General features: G+C 34.7%; 1 protein-coding gene across 1 annotated transcript in view; it reads right to left on the reverse strand.

Annotated features, from left to right (window-relative positions):
• Positions 1-2,708: 2,708 nt before the first annotated feature.
• HCRTR2 (hypocretin receptor 2) overlaps positions 2,709-18,629 on the reverse strand; it is a 34,988-nt gene continuing 19,067 nt past the window's right edge. Inside the window, exons 5-7 of the mRNA XM_007471200.1 lie at positions 9,253-9,473; positions 6,157-6,278; positions 2,709-3,213 (exon numbers count right to left, since the gene is read on the reverse strand). Of these exons, the coding sequence (XP_007471262.1) occupies positions 2,984-3,213; positions 6,157-6,278; positions 9,253-9,473 (573 nt within the window). The 3' untranslated portion in view covers positions 2,709-2,983. The remainder of the gene's footprint in view (positions 3,214-6,156; positions 6,279-9,252; positions 9,474-18,629) is intronic.

The following is an 18,629-nucleotide window of genomic DNA, read 5'->3' on the forward strand; positions in this document are numbered from 1 at the left end:
TATTAGCACATAAGTAGTTGACCCTTTGTTCCATAAGACTGGCAGGTTTGGGGAACACCTGTTTCTTTCCCATTTGCCCTATGATGGTCAGTACTAAATCCAGACCTCTTAGGAGGATTCCTGTATCAACAAGTTGACAGCAGTGTGCCTGGGCTGTTATGCCATTCCCATAGTTTCTTGTAAGGACTGGTGTGTGTTTGCTTTTTCCTTCCCAGAAATGCTCATTCTTGGCAACTGTCTGCTTCTACAAACTTAGGTTTTTGTAAGGGTAAATAAAACTGGAGATTTGAAGGTTTTAGTTAGAAATTCAGGGACTTCCCTGGTGGTCCAGTGGTTAAGACTTCGCCTTCCAATGCAGGGGGTACGGGTTTGACCCCAGGTCGGGGAGCTAAGATCCCACATGCCTCGGGGTCAAAAAACCAAAACATAAAACAGAAGCAATATTGTAATAAACTCAATAAAGGCTTTTTAAAAAAATGGTCCACATCAAAAAAATCTTAAAAAAAAAAAAAAGAAAGAAACTCAAATCATTCAAGTAGCCATAAAGCACACCAGGGCTTTAAATCCTGTCTTCTTCCAAACTGCACTTGTAACACAGGGGCACTATTTCATAAAGCATTACCTCTTTGAGTGAGATAATGCTGAGTGACTTTCAACATTGGTACTCAGCCTCTTCTTTCTGACCTCCAATCAGGTTGACAGTAGTGATGACGGTGGTCCCTGTTGTAGATACCTGGGCAGTAAAATACTCAAATTTTAAGGCCCTTCAGAATCACCTGTAGGGCTTGTGAACACACAGATTCCTGGGTACCACCCCAAAGTTTCTGATTCGGCAAATCTGGGATAGGGTGAAGATCTGCATGTCTAATAAGTTCTCAGGTGATGTTGAATCTGACGGCTCAGGAAGCACACTTTGAAAATCACTGATTTAGAGCAAAGGAATTCTGACTTCTGAGTCTGTTCTTCACAAAATCACACAACTACTGCCTCTCTGAGCCTCTCTCTGTGTCTCTCCAGCTCTGGCTCTCACTTTCTTGCTCTCTCTCTCAATCTCTCTTCTTAAATGACAAATAACTAGATATATTAGGATCTAAAACATTTAGCTCTTACTCTGATCTCAGAATTTCTGATTCGGCAAATCTACTTAGCTACTAAGGCATATGATCATTATTATTTAACATTATCCTCATCCTCAAACTAAAGTGCTAACGTCCACAGCAATGTGAAAATCACAACTCTTCTTTCATGCAGCATAAATAAGAAAAAAAGTTCTCAGATGTACAAAGGGGAGAAAGCAGAGAGTTACAATACTTTGCTTTCATTGATATTGTTCTGAAAATTAGCAATATAATTTCAATAAACCTCATATTTGAGGGTAGTTTTTGCTTTGAGTAGTAAGAAGCACAAAGTAATCCCCAGTTCTAAGGCACAAAAACCATTTGTGGATAATTTGGTTATATTCTTTCTGAAAGTGATGAGTGGGAAAAAAAAAAAAGTAAGAAAAGAGCAAGATAATTTTTATGTTCTATGAAAATCTTTCTTAAATATTCTCCATATCTTTTGTTTCAATAAAATAAGAATGCCTGCTACTATACTATAAGAAGAAGAGCAACTTTCCATGAACATCTCTTTTACTTTTAAAGTGACTATTTGAATCAGAATAATTTTGCAGAGAAGCAAATTTGGTTCAAATTCAGTACTTTGAACCCCAGATCTTATATTTGTATGGAACGTACTGCACTCCTGTTCATTTGTGTGTGAGTAAGAGCAAACCCCTCCCTTCTCCTAGTCACCTGGCTCTCAGTCACAGGCCCAGGTAGAATTCACTAACATCAATAAAGTCACTGTAATTAAATAGAAACAAAAAAGTGCAACCTCCCTGTCCATATCATGGTGAGGACCACCAACATTGGTTACTTCCTGCTCTGAGTCTGAATCATCTCCCAGAATGCCTTGCTGCTCTGCAGCCTCTACCAACAGGTCCCCCTCAGTGGACTGGAGCTGTCTTGAAGGCACATTCACACCCCAGCACCTAGCACGGTGGGTGCTTTCTGGGAGGTGTTTGATAGATGTTTACAAAACGTAAATAAATGCAAATATTTACCATCAGATCTCCATGGCATTACCCTGTCCAATATGGGACCCAGATGTGATTTGGTATTCTACTACCATTTTTCTTTGTAAATTGAATTCTTAATTTCATCTAGCAAGGCCAGTTACCTCATTTTTATTGGTTAGAAGAATACAATAATGGGATATCTTAGTCTTAAATGTTGAAATCTTCCCTTAGAGATGGAAATTGTGTGTTTATAGTTACTCCACAGTTTTTACCTGAATACAGAGTCTTATTGTCCATATGTTGAAATGATAAATGTTAGCAATGGTAAGGTTACAAACCCAAGAAAACTGTGTAAATGAGTTATAAAATTAATGGAAAATAAAGTTGAATAGTATACATGTTTTTATAGTTCTGAAAGATAGTTTTTGAGTTATCTAATATAATGTTATTTTGTATATAAATATACTCTCAAATGTCACACCATAATGACACTCTTTAGTGATTTTTTAAAACTATAATGTCAACTAACATATTTCTTGTTAATCCAGAGTTATTAATTGCTACTTCTTTTAGTAGCCAAAGAAAACCAAAGGATAAGTTTGGGCAACTTTTAGCTACCAATTTGAAGGTAAGATTAAAATAACAATTAGAATTGGAAATGCTCATACATTTAATTGACACAAATCCTTATACATGAAGCTAAAAGTGAAACAGCCTGAAAATAAGTTCAGTGGAAGTTTCAACTTCTAACATATCTCAATCAAAAGTTGAGAAATGATTTTAAACTGACTTTATTTCCAAAGAGCAAGAGATCATTTTCTTTTTTTAAAAAAAATGGGCCCACAAAGTAATAAAATTTCTGTGTACAGAGATTTAAAAAAAGAAGAGTGGTACTCAGGCATCCCTGTCCTAGGCATCAATCTTCTACCAGTTTTGAAGCGGCCCCGCACCATTGGCTGCTGGGAGTGTGCTCATGCTCGTGAGCACAACCTGCTCGGACAGTTTTGATATGTTATCAATGTTGCTGATCTGGGTGGTCAGGGACTTTCGGCTCTCAGTGCTTGTCCGTCCCCGGGCCAGCGGATCCTCCTGGCGGTGATGAACTCCAAGGCAACAGCAAGAAAATGCAGCTTTAAATTCCTCTCGAAATTTTCCTGGCAAACCAGGGAGAATGAAAGGAAAAGGAATTCAATATGTTTTAACCAATCATGAATAAAATACAACTGACTGGCTCCTATTTTGGAAAAGGAAATTGGCTATTGGAAGCTTTTTTAATAATTAAATTAATTAAATTAATTAATTAATTATAATTAATCAATTTAATTTTAATTATTCAGTTAAATAATTATTAATTAATTAATAATTATTCAGTTAAATTAATTATTTAACTGAAGTATAGTTGATTTACAATATCATGTTAGTTTCAGGTGTACAGCACAGTGAATGCTATATATATATATACATATATATATATATATATATATACTCACACACATATATATACATATATGTATACATATGTACATGTATATTCTTTTTAATATTCTTTTCCCTTATAGGTTATTACAAAATACTGAGTATAGTCCCCTGTGATATACAGTAGGACTTTATTCTTTATCTATCTTATATATAGTAGCAGTAGTGTATATGTTAATCCCAAACTCCTAATTTTTCTTCCCTCCACCCCTTTCCCTATTGGTAACCATAAGTTTGTTTTCTATGTCTGTGAGTCTATTTCTGTTTTGTAAATAGGCTCATTTGTATCACTTTTTTTAGATTCCACATATAAGTGATATCATATGATATTTGTCTTTCTTTGTCTGATTCACTTTACTTAGTATGATAATCTTTATGTCCATACATCTTGCTGCAAATATATACAATGGAATATTACTCAGCCATAAAAAAGAATGAAATAATGCTTGGTACACTCTTGAAACACTGACACATTTCCATAAAATAGTGAGGCTGCTTTTCATGCCCAGTGTTTGGAGTTTGTTTGATGCCTTTAGAGGCAAACCACCTATACTTGTGAATGTGGGTTATTGTTAACTAGATAACTATAGTAAAGCTGAGTATCAGCAGAAAGCTACCCAGAGATATTTAACAATTTAAAAAATGATGAAACCTAGGTTATACATGGCCAAAGGTACACAGAAATTATCCCTGCATTGTACTATGAAGAAACTGTTCTATTGACACAATCAGTTCAACAAGATATCTAGAAAATTTCTAACGTTTCATAATCTGCATAAGGCAGAACAAACTGAAAGAAAAACAAACAACTTTAGAAGTTTTTCTTTATCTTTAAATTATTGATGTGACATTGGAGAAGGAGAAGGATGAAACACTGACCTTTTAAGCCTCTAAGGGTAAATGGCAGTGTTGGAAATCACCAGTTCTTTTCTCTGAGCTTTGATTACCTACCTGGGTTGTTGAGTGATTAAAATTGGTTCCCACTGATTATCAGCTGCCTTCTTGCCTCATCTTAACCCCCACCATGGCACTTTGACTTGGTTCTGTGGCTTCTACTTCAGATAATTCTCCCTATGACCCTCTAATAGATTTTCCCTGTTTAGTACAAGCTCAGGGCCTTAGTCATCCCTAAGCCCAGAGCAAGTGTTTCCCCACTGCTTTTTTAGTCACAGCTCCTCAGCTGTGACTTCTTCCTTCAAACAGCACTGGGGCAGTGGTCTCTGCTTATCCCAGTCTGAATGTAGTCTTTATTTTGGAGACTGAGGTTGAATGTGTAAGGGGAAGGCATGAAAAGGGGCAACTGAATACAAACCACCCCTCACATATACACCACCTGATTCACCAAAAGGTGAAATAAAGCAGGTATATAGAGGGTACATGCCATGACTGAAAAACAAAAAGTTATTTAAAACAAAAAGCCTAATTGGTTATCTTTTTTAATAACCTATATAACCTGGAAGGCCAAAGATGAAGTTAGAAAATGCACATACTTTATTCAGCATGCAATAAAATGAATTGCTTATTCTTTCATATAAAATCATCATATATTTGGAGATGGAAATAAAAAAGAAATAGTCAGGCTTCCCTGGTGGCATAGTGGTTAAGAATCCACCTGCCAATGCAGGGGACATGGGTTCAAGCCCTGGTCTGGGAAGATCACACATGCTGCAAAGCAACAAAGCCCATGTGCCACAACAACTGAGCCTGTGCTCTAGAGCCCGCAAACCACAACTATTGAAGCCTGCACACCTAGAGCCCGTGCTCTGCAACAAGAGAAGCCACCTTAATAAGAGGCCTGCACACCACAACGAAGAGTGGCCCCCGCTTGCCTCAACTAAAAAGAAAGCCCACATGCAGCAACGAAGCCAACGCAGCCAAAAATAATTAATTAATTAATTAAAAAAAAAAAGAAATAGCTAACCGGTTGGAAAGAAGACAATGTAAAGATACAGCTAATTAAAACACAATTCTAAAACTTAATCAGGCAAAATGTTGGTAGATAAAACAATATTTAAATGATTTTTATAATTATATTGATTCCATAAACAGATGGGTGAAATCAATTGTAGAGGTGTGTATGTGTGGTTCATTTAGCTTATGTGTTATTTAGAGGAATGTAATTTTTTTTGTGATCAGTGAGAAATCTTGAGATAAACCCAAGAGATGTTACCCACAAGAGAATTGTAAATACATAGAAATACCTAAAAGTGGAAAGGTTCCAATTCCATTTCAATTAGGCTACAAACGTTGTCAAAGGAAATGATACAAGCAAGGCTGTTTTATTTTCAGATGAAATGATTTTACATCATTATAAATCATAAGTTTAATGTATGACAAGCAAGGTTCTCTTATTCAGTTCTCACAGTTCTCACCTTCCTCCTATTTCAAATTTTCTTCTAGATTTTATGGAAAAAATTACTTAGATAATTTTTTCTGATGCGTTAGGTAACACATGTTCCCTCTTATAAGGGAAAAAACTCAAGACCAGTCAGATCAGGGAAAAATACTCTCATTGTATCACAACTAATATATTCATACTGTTCAAAAGTGTTCAGACCTTCTGGTCATCAATCCCTCACCCTGGCCTGTGGTTTGTACAGAAGAAACAGTTGAAAACTCACCACTGAGAAAATTATAAATAATTGGGTTCGCAGCACTATTGGCATATACAAGCCAGTGTGAAAAGGTAAACCAGGCATATACAGTCTCTCTGTCTTCCGTGTGGGTAAACATCCCAAATACTCTGTAGGAAAAGAAACAGTAACATGAAATGCAGTACGATTCTGGAAAGTACCTTTTAAATAATTAAATTCAAGGGTGAACACAGCCCTTGGTGGCAGTTCCCTGACTCCAGTGCTGCCCTGCAGGACAGACCACTTGTAGGTTTAGGGCACACAGTGGGGCTAGAATAACTTCAGTACCTGAAGGGCACCTCCAAGGCACAATTAGTAAATCAAAAGCCAAATCAGGTCAGAGAAGGTCTCTCCTGTAAACAACAGCAATAAGAATACAAAGGTTGAATATACATCTATCTACCTTCTTTCATTTTTTTCTAAACACAATGGAGCAGCTTTTGTTACTGTTTCATTTTGTGTGTATTTTATTTATTTATTTATTTAACACTGGAGTATAGTTGATTAACAATATTGTGTTAGTTTCAGGTGTACAACAAAGTAATTCAGTTATACATATACTGAATACTATGCTTTTTTCAAGTTCTTTTCCTATTTAGGTTATTACAGAATATTGAGCAGAGTTCCCTGTGCTATACAGTAGGTCCTTGTTGCTTATCTACTTTAAACATAGCAGTGTATACAAAAGCACTTCTAAATTGCAGTCTGTAAGCACTTCCTACTTTCATTTGTGCATTGATCAATATTACATTTCTTCAACTCCAATCTTACAGCCTTGCTGAAATTTGACTTCTGGGATTTCTTTATATGCAGAGAAGAGCTAGTTTTCAATAGGCAAAATTCTGGTAATTTCTTAAGTTCATGAGTTTTAATTTTTTTTTTTATTATTTTAAACTCTGAAAAATATGTTATTATTATCTCCTTAAAGGTCATTTTTAAGATTTGTTCTGTACTTCAAAATACCCGTTTATCAAATTCTATTCACTAGACAACAGCAGGCAACTTGCAACTACCCAATAAATGTATAGGCTGAAGATTATAATGCATTTCCTGCCAGAGGGTCCATCACTGATTGTGGAATTTGTGCCCGTGATAGAAATATGTTGCCAGAATAAAGTGGTGTTCCAAGGAGTACTACAGTTTTACAAAAATATAATATATAGTAAGACAACATGGATAAATAGAATTAATATGTTATGACCCTCTACCACAATGTATCTTTGAAATCCTAGACAAACCAGACCTGCTTTAAAGAAGTTGGTTTTGACTAGTCAGACAAAACACTAAGTTTCAAAGAAAAGAATTTAGGACTTTATTTGTAAGAGAAAGAAAACACAAGCATAAAATGCAAGGGCAAACAGAGATAAGTATTTGAAGAAAATATGTGTGATAAAGAGAAAAACAATTTTCAAGGTTATTTTGAAATTTTTATTTTGTGACAAAGAGCAGAAGTCTCAAAAAATGGAAACTATTTTAAATTTAACGTGGACTTTCTCCTTAGAAATCCATTTATTTTCCTTGGAAAGGGAGGTCTGTAAGTCAGAAGAATAGAGAAATATTATGGAGAAGTAGGTATTTGGAACCAGCTAAAGGGAAGGTACAAGTGCTGAGATACAGGAAATCCAAATGAGTCATCCAGAGAGCAGTAAATCCAATTTTCATTGAGTTTACATTGACTAAAATAAAAGTACAAAAAAAAAAAAAAAAAAGGAGAGAACCTATCCAGTATCCTTGCATGTTTACAAGGTTCTTTAGAGCAAAAATCATCATCTATCATCAGACTAGAATACATTTGTATGGGATTTCTGTGGGCAAGAAAAATAAGAAAGGAATTATGAAAAAATATGGAGGGCAAAGTTGCTTTTGTTTTCCTGTGAGCCAGTATACATCTGAAGGACCCAAGCTGCCACATATCTTATACCTTTAAGGCTGTGTCTGTACTAAACAAAACTGCTGAACAGAAGTTCATTTTCTCTTTCTTTTCCATTGAAAAAGTCATTAAGAATAGATATACGTATAACTGAATCACTTTGCTATACAGCAGAAATGAATACAACATTGTAAATCAACATTACTTCAATAAAAATTTATTTTAAAGAAGTAAAAAAAAAAAAAGAAAGAAAAAGTCATTAAACAATCAAAAAAGAGGTCCAAAAGAGAATGACAAATCTTTGCAGCTGGTTATACCACCTTTAGACTGTGTGATTCCAGCCAAAGTTGCCTCTCTTCACAGTCCCCAGACATGAGGAATAGGATATTGACTCTGGATCCAGGAAAAATGAGGGAAGAAATCCTAGTTTTATTTCGAAGCCTCTGATAAACAGAATTAGTATTACCTTGGGGCCAGTCTCTGTGCAACTATTACGATAATTCCCAATAAAGATGATTGGCCAGAAGGTTCCTTGTTCCCTGCATTGGTTGATCATGTTGGTTGTTTGAACTTAAAAGTGTCTCTGCAGCATTAGAAATAACATACCTTCTCTTACTGAAAACTTTTGTACTGATTTTTATTAATATTCATGCTAAACTTGATTCAATGATGTCAGGAAATGAATTTTCTTTCTTTCTATTTAAACAGTCAAAACACAGTATGTGCTGTGATTCCATTTGTTTGTGTGTGTGCTCACAAATGCACTTTTTAAGTATAATTAGAATGCTAACAAAATTCTTATCTCTTTTTATCCTTTAGATAAAGTTCTGTCACCGTTTCCTATGTCTTTGAGAACAAAGTTTGGAAAACCCATTTGTTCTGATCAAAAAAGAGCTCCGAGCTGTAAATGAGTGTTTTGCATTAGAACTTCTTCTGCATCTAAGGCTTAGCAATTAGCTTGAAGAGGTCAGAGGAACATCTGTTTTATGTCTGCCATTCAATAGAGAATTTGCATGGATAAGAGCATTTAAAATCCCAGCGCTCTAAAAAACTGTGTTCCCTACCTGCTGGTAACAACAACACATTGAGTTATCTGGCCTGGCAAGCTATCTAGGCAGATGGTCTCCATTTTTCTCTGGCTTAAAAAAAGTCCTTAATTAAGAACCAAGAAAAATGGCTGATCTCTTCATTTTCAAATAATAAGTGAACTTTACCTCTTTAGCACATTGAGGATGCTAATTGGTAGATAGCAAATTGCAAACACCAAAAGCACAACCATCAGCATCCGGGCTGTTTTCCGTCTGGCTCGGATCTGCTTTACTTCAGCGGCCACAGCGCTAATCCTGGATTTGGTCTGCTGTCCTGGCCCCCGAGGCTGTGAAAGAGGCTGCAGGGCCTTCCATTTTCTCTGAACTACAGATGATGTTCCAGGAATCTGAAAGGAACGGATACCCTTTATTGTTATCTGATTTAGGAAAGTTCCACTTTGGAGGAGTAATTGGAAGACACAGTAAGGAGAGTATCCCAGACACCCGTAGTCTAGGAGGTTTGCGAGCCTCTTTCCCCAGAACGTTTGCTGAGTGGAGTGTGTTCTTGAGTAATACAGCCGAGTGCCAAATAGGAATCTGGGTGGAAAAAAAAAGTTGCAACATCACCATTTTGTTGAGGTCTAAAGAGAGATGCAAATGGAAACGATATCTCTTTATAAAAAGAGAAGTTGTCCACTCAAAGGAATAATATTCAACACTAAAAAGAAATGAGCTATCAAGCCATGAAAAAATAGAGAGGAAACTTAAGTGCATATTACTCAGTGAAAGAAGCCAATCTGAGAAGGCTACCTATTATAAGATTCCAACTATATGCTATCCTGGAAAAGATAAAACAATGGAGACAGAAGAATGATCAGTGGTTGCCAGGGGTAATGGGGGAAGGGATGAATAGGCATAGCACAGAGGATTTTTAGGGCAGGGAAAATACTACTCTGCATGATACCATAATGATGGATACCTGTCATTACACATTATACAATGTATTTGAATACACCATCCAAACTCATAGAAGGTACAGCATCAAGAGTGAACCATAAAGTAAACTGTGAACTTCCGGTGACTATGATGAATCAATGTAAGTTCATCAGTTTTAACAAATGTATCAGTCTGGTAGGGGATGCTGATAATGGGGAGGCTGTTCATGAATGGAGGTTGGAGAGAGATGGGAAATCTCTGTACCTTCCACTTGATTTTCCTGTGAACTTATAACTACTCTAAAAAAAATATGAAACCAAAAAAAACCTTCTTAATTTAAAAGGGAGAGAACTGAAAACTGGGGAAGAAGAGCTCTTACTAGGAATTCTGATTCAGCTCAGATACCTAGAGTTGAAACAGAAGGAAAACCTAACAGGTAATTGCAAAAGTAACCTGCATAGTTTTTCATGCATCAATACTGCCACCTGCTGCCAGATGGAGAGATAGGACTTAACTACCTATTGCTTTTTATCAGGTTTTCTGCTTCTCAGGTTTGGTTAAGGCAAACCTTTGAATAAAAGGAATAAAAGTAAAATAAAATATTCTCTGTTGCTTATCATTTGTTGTTACAAAATTTCTTGAAGGACCGACCCTTTAAAATGCACATAAAACCTTGAATACCCCTTGTGGTCTTCCATGAACATTTCAAATAGCTGGAATTTGTAACAACAGCTACACAATTTGTACTTTTCCACTTCTTTTCAAAGTTATTTGATAATAGCAGGGAGTCCCTCCAAGTATAATATTGTGTTAATTATAAGCTCATGAAGATTGATAGGGTTTAGTGAGCAAAACAATAAAATTCAGCATGTGTAATTTTTTAAGAGTAAAATGTGCCAACAAGCACACCATAAGCACATCCTAGTTCTATTAAGATTTTTCAGCTGTTGCTTTTATCTCTGTGCTGCAAGCCAGAACAGACCAATGGGTCTCTCACAGTGGATGTTGGATGGATTCTGTTGCTTTATCCATAACAAGATCCAAGTGTGTTAGATAAGCTTTAATTTGAGAACAGAATTTTACTTTGATTTCCACACAGATGAATTAATGATAATTAATTAATTATGGTGCTCCTTTTGAATATAACTATTCTCTCTCAAAAAGAAGCAAATGAAGTTAAGGAAAACCTGCCCTTAAATTGAAAAACACCTGATAAATGATTTCTCTTCGTATTCTGTATGTCCTGCCATGTAGGCTGACCTTTTCACATCGTGGTGGCCTCACTCAATCTTCTTATCCATTGATTGAGACTCCTTCCTCTTCTATGAGTCTTTTTTATAGATAGTCATTTTTAAAAATAATTGAGGAGAAGCTGCAAAGAATGTTGGAAATTTCCAGAAAAACTGCAACATGAGTAACCCTATTAATGTCTGCTAAATGGCCTTGAACTGTTTCCTAAATGATCTCTAAGAGATCATTTAAACTTAAGCAATCTGTTATTCAATGCTCCCCTGAGGAAAAAAAATCAATATCCTGCATCTGATGACTTCTGCAACCATCAGAAAGAGTTCCCATAAAGAGAAACTGCGACAGGGAGCATAACTATTGTTCCTGCAATCATAAAAAAAAAAAAAAAAAAAAGCAGAAATGATGTCCCCTCTTAGATGATGATCTAAATAGAAGATGGTTAATCCTGCACTCATTGTGAAGAGACATACAATAATCCCCATCAATAATTTGTGTATGTCTAGAGAAAGTCAGCATAGTATCAGTAGAAATCACTAATTTTAACTGAGCACCAGGAATGATGCACAATCTGGAGTAATCATTAATGCATTCTTAAAAATAAGTTATTGTAAATCCCATTCTACAGATGGTCAAGCAGACATTGAGAGGGATTAAATAAAATATCCAAGTCTATATCTTTAATAAGTGACAAGGCAGAATTTGCACTCAGGTCTGTTTGATTGCAAAGTTCATTTTTTCCCATTGTGATACACCATTTCCATTTATAAACTTTGACACAATCTGATATGGAAGTTAGCAAATTTTTTAACACATGCCTAGTTACATAAAAGCAATAATAGTCATACAAAAGGGTTTTGAGAGATCCAGTCTATGGGACTGTCCATGTGAGAAGGTCTTTTCCTTGTCATCTCAGCGGGGGTTCAAAAATCCCTGACTGTGGAAAGCACACACACACACACACACACACCACATACACACACAACACACACTATACAAACACAACACACACACAACACACACACATACACACAACACACGCTATACAAACACAACACACACACACAGCACACACATACACAAACACAACACACACCCTTACACTCAGACACACAATGCACAGTACACACAGCACACACACACACACACTGCTTTTATTCCAATATCATAAATAAACTTTAAAATCACCTTTGAGGTGAAAATACATCCTGGAAGAGGTATTATAACAGTTATGAATTTGAACTGTCATGTAGATGGTGTACCTTGAAACCTGCCCTGTCTGAAGAAGTCTTTGTGGCCAAGATAAGCAAATGTGCTGCAAACATTAAAAAGGGGATGAGAGAATATTATGAACAACCAGCAAATTTGCAAACTCAGTGAACTTAAATGAAATGGATAAACACCATGAAAAAAAAGATAACCAAAACTGACAGTGTCTTTACAAATCCTGTTACAAAAAACAAAACAAAACAAAACAAAACCAAAAAACTCAGGCCCAGATAAGTTCATTGATGTAGTATTCAATCAAACCATAAAAAATAAATAATATCTATCTTATTTAAACTCTTTCTGAAATTCAAAGAAAAGATAATATTACAATGAATTTTAATGAAGTCAGTAACCCTGATAAAGACATGAGAACAAAAGAAAACCACTGACCAAATATCTCACATGAATAGAGATGAAAATTCCCCAAAGTATATATATCAAACCAAATCCAACAATAAATAAAAGGATAATAAATTTTGCTCAAAAAAGTAGATTTATTCCAGCAATGCAGTAATGGTTTAACATTTAAAAACATCAATCAATGTGATTTATCATATTAACAGAAAAACTATGATCATGTCAATAGAGAAAGGAAAAGCATTTGAAAACTTTCACACACTTGCATGTAAACTAGTAATAGAGAGAATCTTTCTCAACCTGATAAAAGGCATCCATGAAAAGTCTTTAGGGTATCATCCTACTTAACATGAAAGATGAACACTTTCTTCTAAGATTGGGAACAAGCCAACAAAGATTTCTCTCACCACTTTTACTCAACATTGTACTGGAGATCCTAACCAGTACAAGAAGAAAAGAAAAATAAATAAAAGGCATATAGATTGCTTCTATTGAGAAGACATTATTGCTTATGAAGAAAGTCTTAAGGAATCTACAAAAATGCCACTAGAACTAAACATATGAATTTAGCAATATGCAGGACCCTAAATCAATAAACAAAATCAACTGTATTTCTATATACTAGCAATAAATGATTCTAAATTTAAATTGAAAATAACACATTTCAATAGCAAAACATGTATTCTAAGAATACATTTAACAAAAGGTGGACAAACTATGTGTACTTAAATTATGAAAATTGCTAGGAGCTATTAAAGAAGACCTAAATAAATGAAGAAATATACCATGCTCATGGATTATAAGATTTAATATTGTTAATATGTCAATTTCCCCAAATTGATCTATAGATTTAATGCAATAAATCCCATTCAAAATAATAGCAATCTTTTAACTTTATCACTCCTTGACAACTTTTTTTTTTTCCCCACCTTGGCACTTCTCTTTTAGAATTTAGATGCATATGCTAAGTTCTTATGATCAGGATCATAACTATTTTGTCTCATTGTAGCAAGAGAATGTACATTTTTATTATTTCAATCACTTAAAATGCTTTGAGGCTTGCTTTATAGACTATTATAAGATGTAACCTGAAGACTATTCCATGTGCATTTGAGATGAATGTGTATTCTGCTACTTTTGAAGAGGTATCCCATAGATATATTAGGTCTACCTGGTTGATAGTTTTCTTCAAGTCTTCTATGTCATTGTTAATGTTCTGCCTAGTTTTTCTATCCATGACTGAAAGATGAGTGTTGAAGTTTTCAATTATTAATATTGAATTGTCTGTTTCTCCACCTAATTCTTCTAGTTGTTGCTTCCTGTACTGTGGGCTTCAGTTATTAACTGCATATAGGTTTAGAATTTTTATATCTTCTTGATGGAATGATTTATCATTTGAAATATCCCTCTTTACCCATAGTAATACTTTTTATAAACATTTCTTTTGTCTGATATTAGTAGAGCTACTTCAGCTTTCCTTTGGTTACTGTTTGCATAGTACCTCTTTTTCATTATTTTACATTTAATCTATTTGTGTCTTTGAATATGAGGTGTGTTTTTGTAGACATCATACAGTTGAATCAGGTTTTTGTTTGTTTGTTTGTTGTTTTATCTATTCTGCCAACCTCTAGAGTGTTTCATTCATTTACATTTAATGTAACTATTGAGAAGGTGTAATTTACATGTCTCCCTTTGCTGTTTGTTTGTGTGTGTGTGTGTGTGTGTGTGTGTGTGTGTATATGTATAGTTTCTATTTTGTTCCTCTATTCCTCCATTGCTTCTTTATTTTGTGCTAAGCAGATATTTTCTAGTACAGCATTTTATTTCTGTTGTTGTTTTTTTCCGCTACATTTTTTTTGAGTTATTTTTTTAGTGGTTGCCCTGAGGATTATAATTAACAACTTAATCTGTTTAGATTAATGCCAACTTAATTTCAATAATATACAAAAACTTTGCTCCAATATAGCTTCATTCCCTCCTCCTTTCTTTGAATTACATCTTTATACATTATAAGCTGAAGATTCACAGTTTTATAATTATTGCTTTACAATGTTATCTCAAGTCAAATAGGAGAAGAAAAGAATTTCAAACAAAAATATATTTATACTCTCTTCTATATTTACCTACATAGTTACTTTTATCTCTCTGTGTGAACTTGTGTTACTGCCATTTGATTCTGCCTCTGCAATTATAATTTGCTGTTTATTTTCTCATACTAAACTAACTTGTTATCATCTAATGTTAATTATTTTAAGTTCTTTTTGAAGAATGTTGAAGAATAAAGGGCAGTAGATGAGAATGTGATAAAAATTGGAACAAGGATGTTCTTTCAAAGTTTTAGTCTTTGGAAAATTGAAATTTAGTTCCAGACTCAAGTATCAGTACAGTTCATCCCCAGCTCCTCACACAGTCCCAGACACATAGTAGGTGGTCAATAAATATTTGTGGAATGAATTAATGTGAGTTCATATAATGAGTAAGATTGAAGTGTTGAATTATTTGAGAGTTAGAACTGAAAAAATGCTGTCAGGTACACAAGAGTTAAGATTTAGTGAGCCTTAAAAAGAGGAGTTCTAGAGAAGATCCTGTAGAATTTCCAGACTGAATGAGTTCTCTGAGACACATTGTCAAATAAAGATAATATTTAAGTCTTTGATTAGAGCAAAACATTGGATAATTCTTTTCATTGTAACCAAGCAGGACCCTATGGGGTCTTCTAGGGACAGGCCTTTCCTCCATATCCTGAGTTGTTTTACAGATGTGAAAACCCCCCACCAAATAGAAGAAGTTAACTACTTGATAATCATGAGCACATAGCCCCAGGCCTCCTGGAGTCTATGGATAAGGACTGATAATGTTAAGCTTTGTGACACCACCCTGTTACCTCACCATCAGCCAATCAGAGAATTGTACATAAGCTGATCACATACACTGCGACACCCCTCCCTCACCTGGCTTTTAAAAATGTTTTGCTTCAGGGAGTTCAGAGGCTTTGTAGGGCATGAGCCACCCATCTCCTTGCATGGCCTTGCCATAAACTTTCTCTGCTCCAAACTCCAAAGTTTCGGGTTTGTTTCACCTCACTGTGCATGAGGCCAATGAACTTGCACTAACATAATGAGGTTTAAAATTCTTGAGAAAGTCAGACAAGGACAGACACTTTGCTCATTAATAATCTTACACTTAGATATTTCAAAGAATGTAACAGATTCCCTGCATCTCCGTAATTTTAAGCAAATAAGACAGGCCCTCTGATTGATGGCTTACTTGATGTAGACTATGGCGCACATAATGCCTTGGAACTCTGTTTAGAGACATTAACAGTTGGAATTTGATAGTTGCTCAAGCAGAATTCTACATAATCACCATTTGGGGTTAATTTACTTTACCGTGGCTGCTAAAGTGAACTCAGATGAACTTGCTGTTTTCTATTGCAATCTGTTTGTAAATGTTTTTAGTTTCACAGCCCAAGCATTTTACTGCAAATATTCTGGATCATGTGGCTTGTACTAACCAGGACAATTCATCAAAAGAATGTGGACTATTTCTAAACCTGCAATACAATTTTGAGCTTACTTTAGAGTTTGAGAAATGGAGAACTATAAGCTTAAATAATGAAGAAGTAAACTGGTTGAGATTTGGTAGTTATCTAATTATTTAACAAACATTTTTTGAATACTTTTTTGTGCAAGGTAACATGTTAAGTGTTGGGAAGATGATGATGAACAAGATAGATTTATGTACACCCAAGAAATTTTAAAGTTATGTCATTCTGTAAATAAATGAATAAGCAAATATAAGCATCTCTTATATTTAATTCACACTACCCAGTAAAAATATGGAAGTAGGAAATGCACTTAACACTGAATATTCTTAGTCAAAATATCAATCTAAATTATCTTTATGCCTACATGCTCATCAAAGTTTTATCTTCTTCAAGAATTTTTCAAATTCTAATTTTTCTATGAACTTTGTTCTGAGTAACTGAGCAATGGATTCCTCTCTTTCCTCTTCTATCTAAACTTTCCCAGCACTTTCTCTTATTCTTCCACTAAATTTTTTCTTATACAGTATTTATCAAGCAACTGATATGTGCTATGCATGTACTAGGTGGAGGGCTACAAGATCAAGGCTAGTGTGTACTGTCTCCATCTTAGTAGATTAGAGCAGACAGACAAATAAAAAGTCATTCTCATGTTACTTAAAAGTACTATGAAAGAGATCTATCTAAGAAAGTAGTCACAAACATCGATTCAACACATGCTTATTATTTTAGAAATATAAGCAGAATGAGGTGAAAGGCTAAATAACAGCATATACTATTATGATATTTTATTTAATGAGCCCTTTCCATGCTTGAGGCACTTGAATTAATTCATCTAATAAGTGTGAGGTAGATGCTATGCACCCCTTCTTGGCACAGAAATTTAAGTAACTGACAAAACTCCCACATCTGTTAAATGGCAGGGTTAGAATTTAAACTCATGCAGTCAGGACCTTGAGTCTGTGTTTTTGACTTCTGTATTATATCAGTTCTGGTCATTCACTCCCACTGGCCAGGTGGAGATTGTTAAGGAAACTATCCCTACGATGTGGAAAATCACCACTCATGGTTTACAGTGATACACATTTGTTATTTTAGTTACAAAGACTGGGGAACAGAATGCATTTATAACGTCAGAAAAGAAGTGACTTCTTTACAAAAATAGAGGAAATGAAAACATTTGGAATTATGAGACATACGGGGTTGAAAAACACAACCATTGCTCACATACAAGAAGTAAAAGATGATCTTAAAAATCGCTTTGAATAACAAGGGTTGAAGAAGACCCAGATTAAGACTCATCCTCAGACAAAAACCAAATAAAAGGTTTATGAAATCCTTTAAATGAGTAAAGTGGCCCAGTAAATTCTTTCAGTTGGATAAAATATGTCAGAACAAACAGACTAAGTGTGTGGCTTTCCGCAAGCCTGATAAGCTCAAAATACTGGCAATAAATTTAGGAAAAAAGAGATACATTTCTGAGAAATGTGGCACTTTAAGATACAATTTACAAGTACAAGAAGCTGAGTTATATTCCTTGTCTGTACCTTTACATGTTCGTCGATTTCCTTAGAGTCATCATGATTCAGCTTAAATGTCTCCTGGTCTGAATTAGATCCACCTCCACTAAGCTTTTTTCTGATCCCCTTTGCTTATATTTTTTAAGGTGAGTTTTGCCCTGGAACTGTTTCCTTCCTCTAGACTATGAATTCACCAACGACACAGACTAGAACATTTAGCTTTTTATCAGATATGCATGCAAAAGTAATATAAATATTTGATGAATGAATAACTGAGTGAATGAATACATTCACTGAGTTAATAAATGAGTGAATGAATACATAGCAAAATTATCTAACATTTCAATACAAATTAGCATAAACAATTTTTAAAATTCTCAATTCTGTCTGACTCTTCTACTGTTTTGAAAAAATAATAAGATCTTTGAAGTTGGAGATTTAACCCTATAATAAAAATGTATTACATACATCTCATCAAAAATGTATTACATACATCTTTACTTACAGTCTCAGGAAACTTTAAAGGAATTTTTATTTGTTATTTCTCATAAAAAGTAAAATTTACAATATTATTCTAAACAAAAATCAAGTCGATTAATCACAGAGGTTTAAAATTTAGTCATTAAGGCAGTTCATAAATAACATTCCCTAAATATCACCCTAAAAAATGCCTAGACATATGTTCATGACTA

This window comes from Lipotes vexillifer, unplaced genomic scaffold, assembly GCF_000442215.2.
Source record: "Lipotes vexillifer unplaced genomic scaffold, Lipotes_vexillifer_v1.1 scaffold302, whole genome shotgun sequence".
NCBI lineage: Eukaryota > Metazoa > Chordata > Mammalia > Artiodactyla > Lipotidae > Lipotes > Lipotes vexillifer.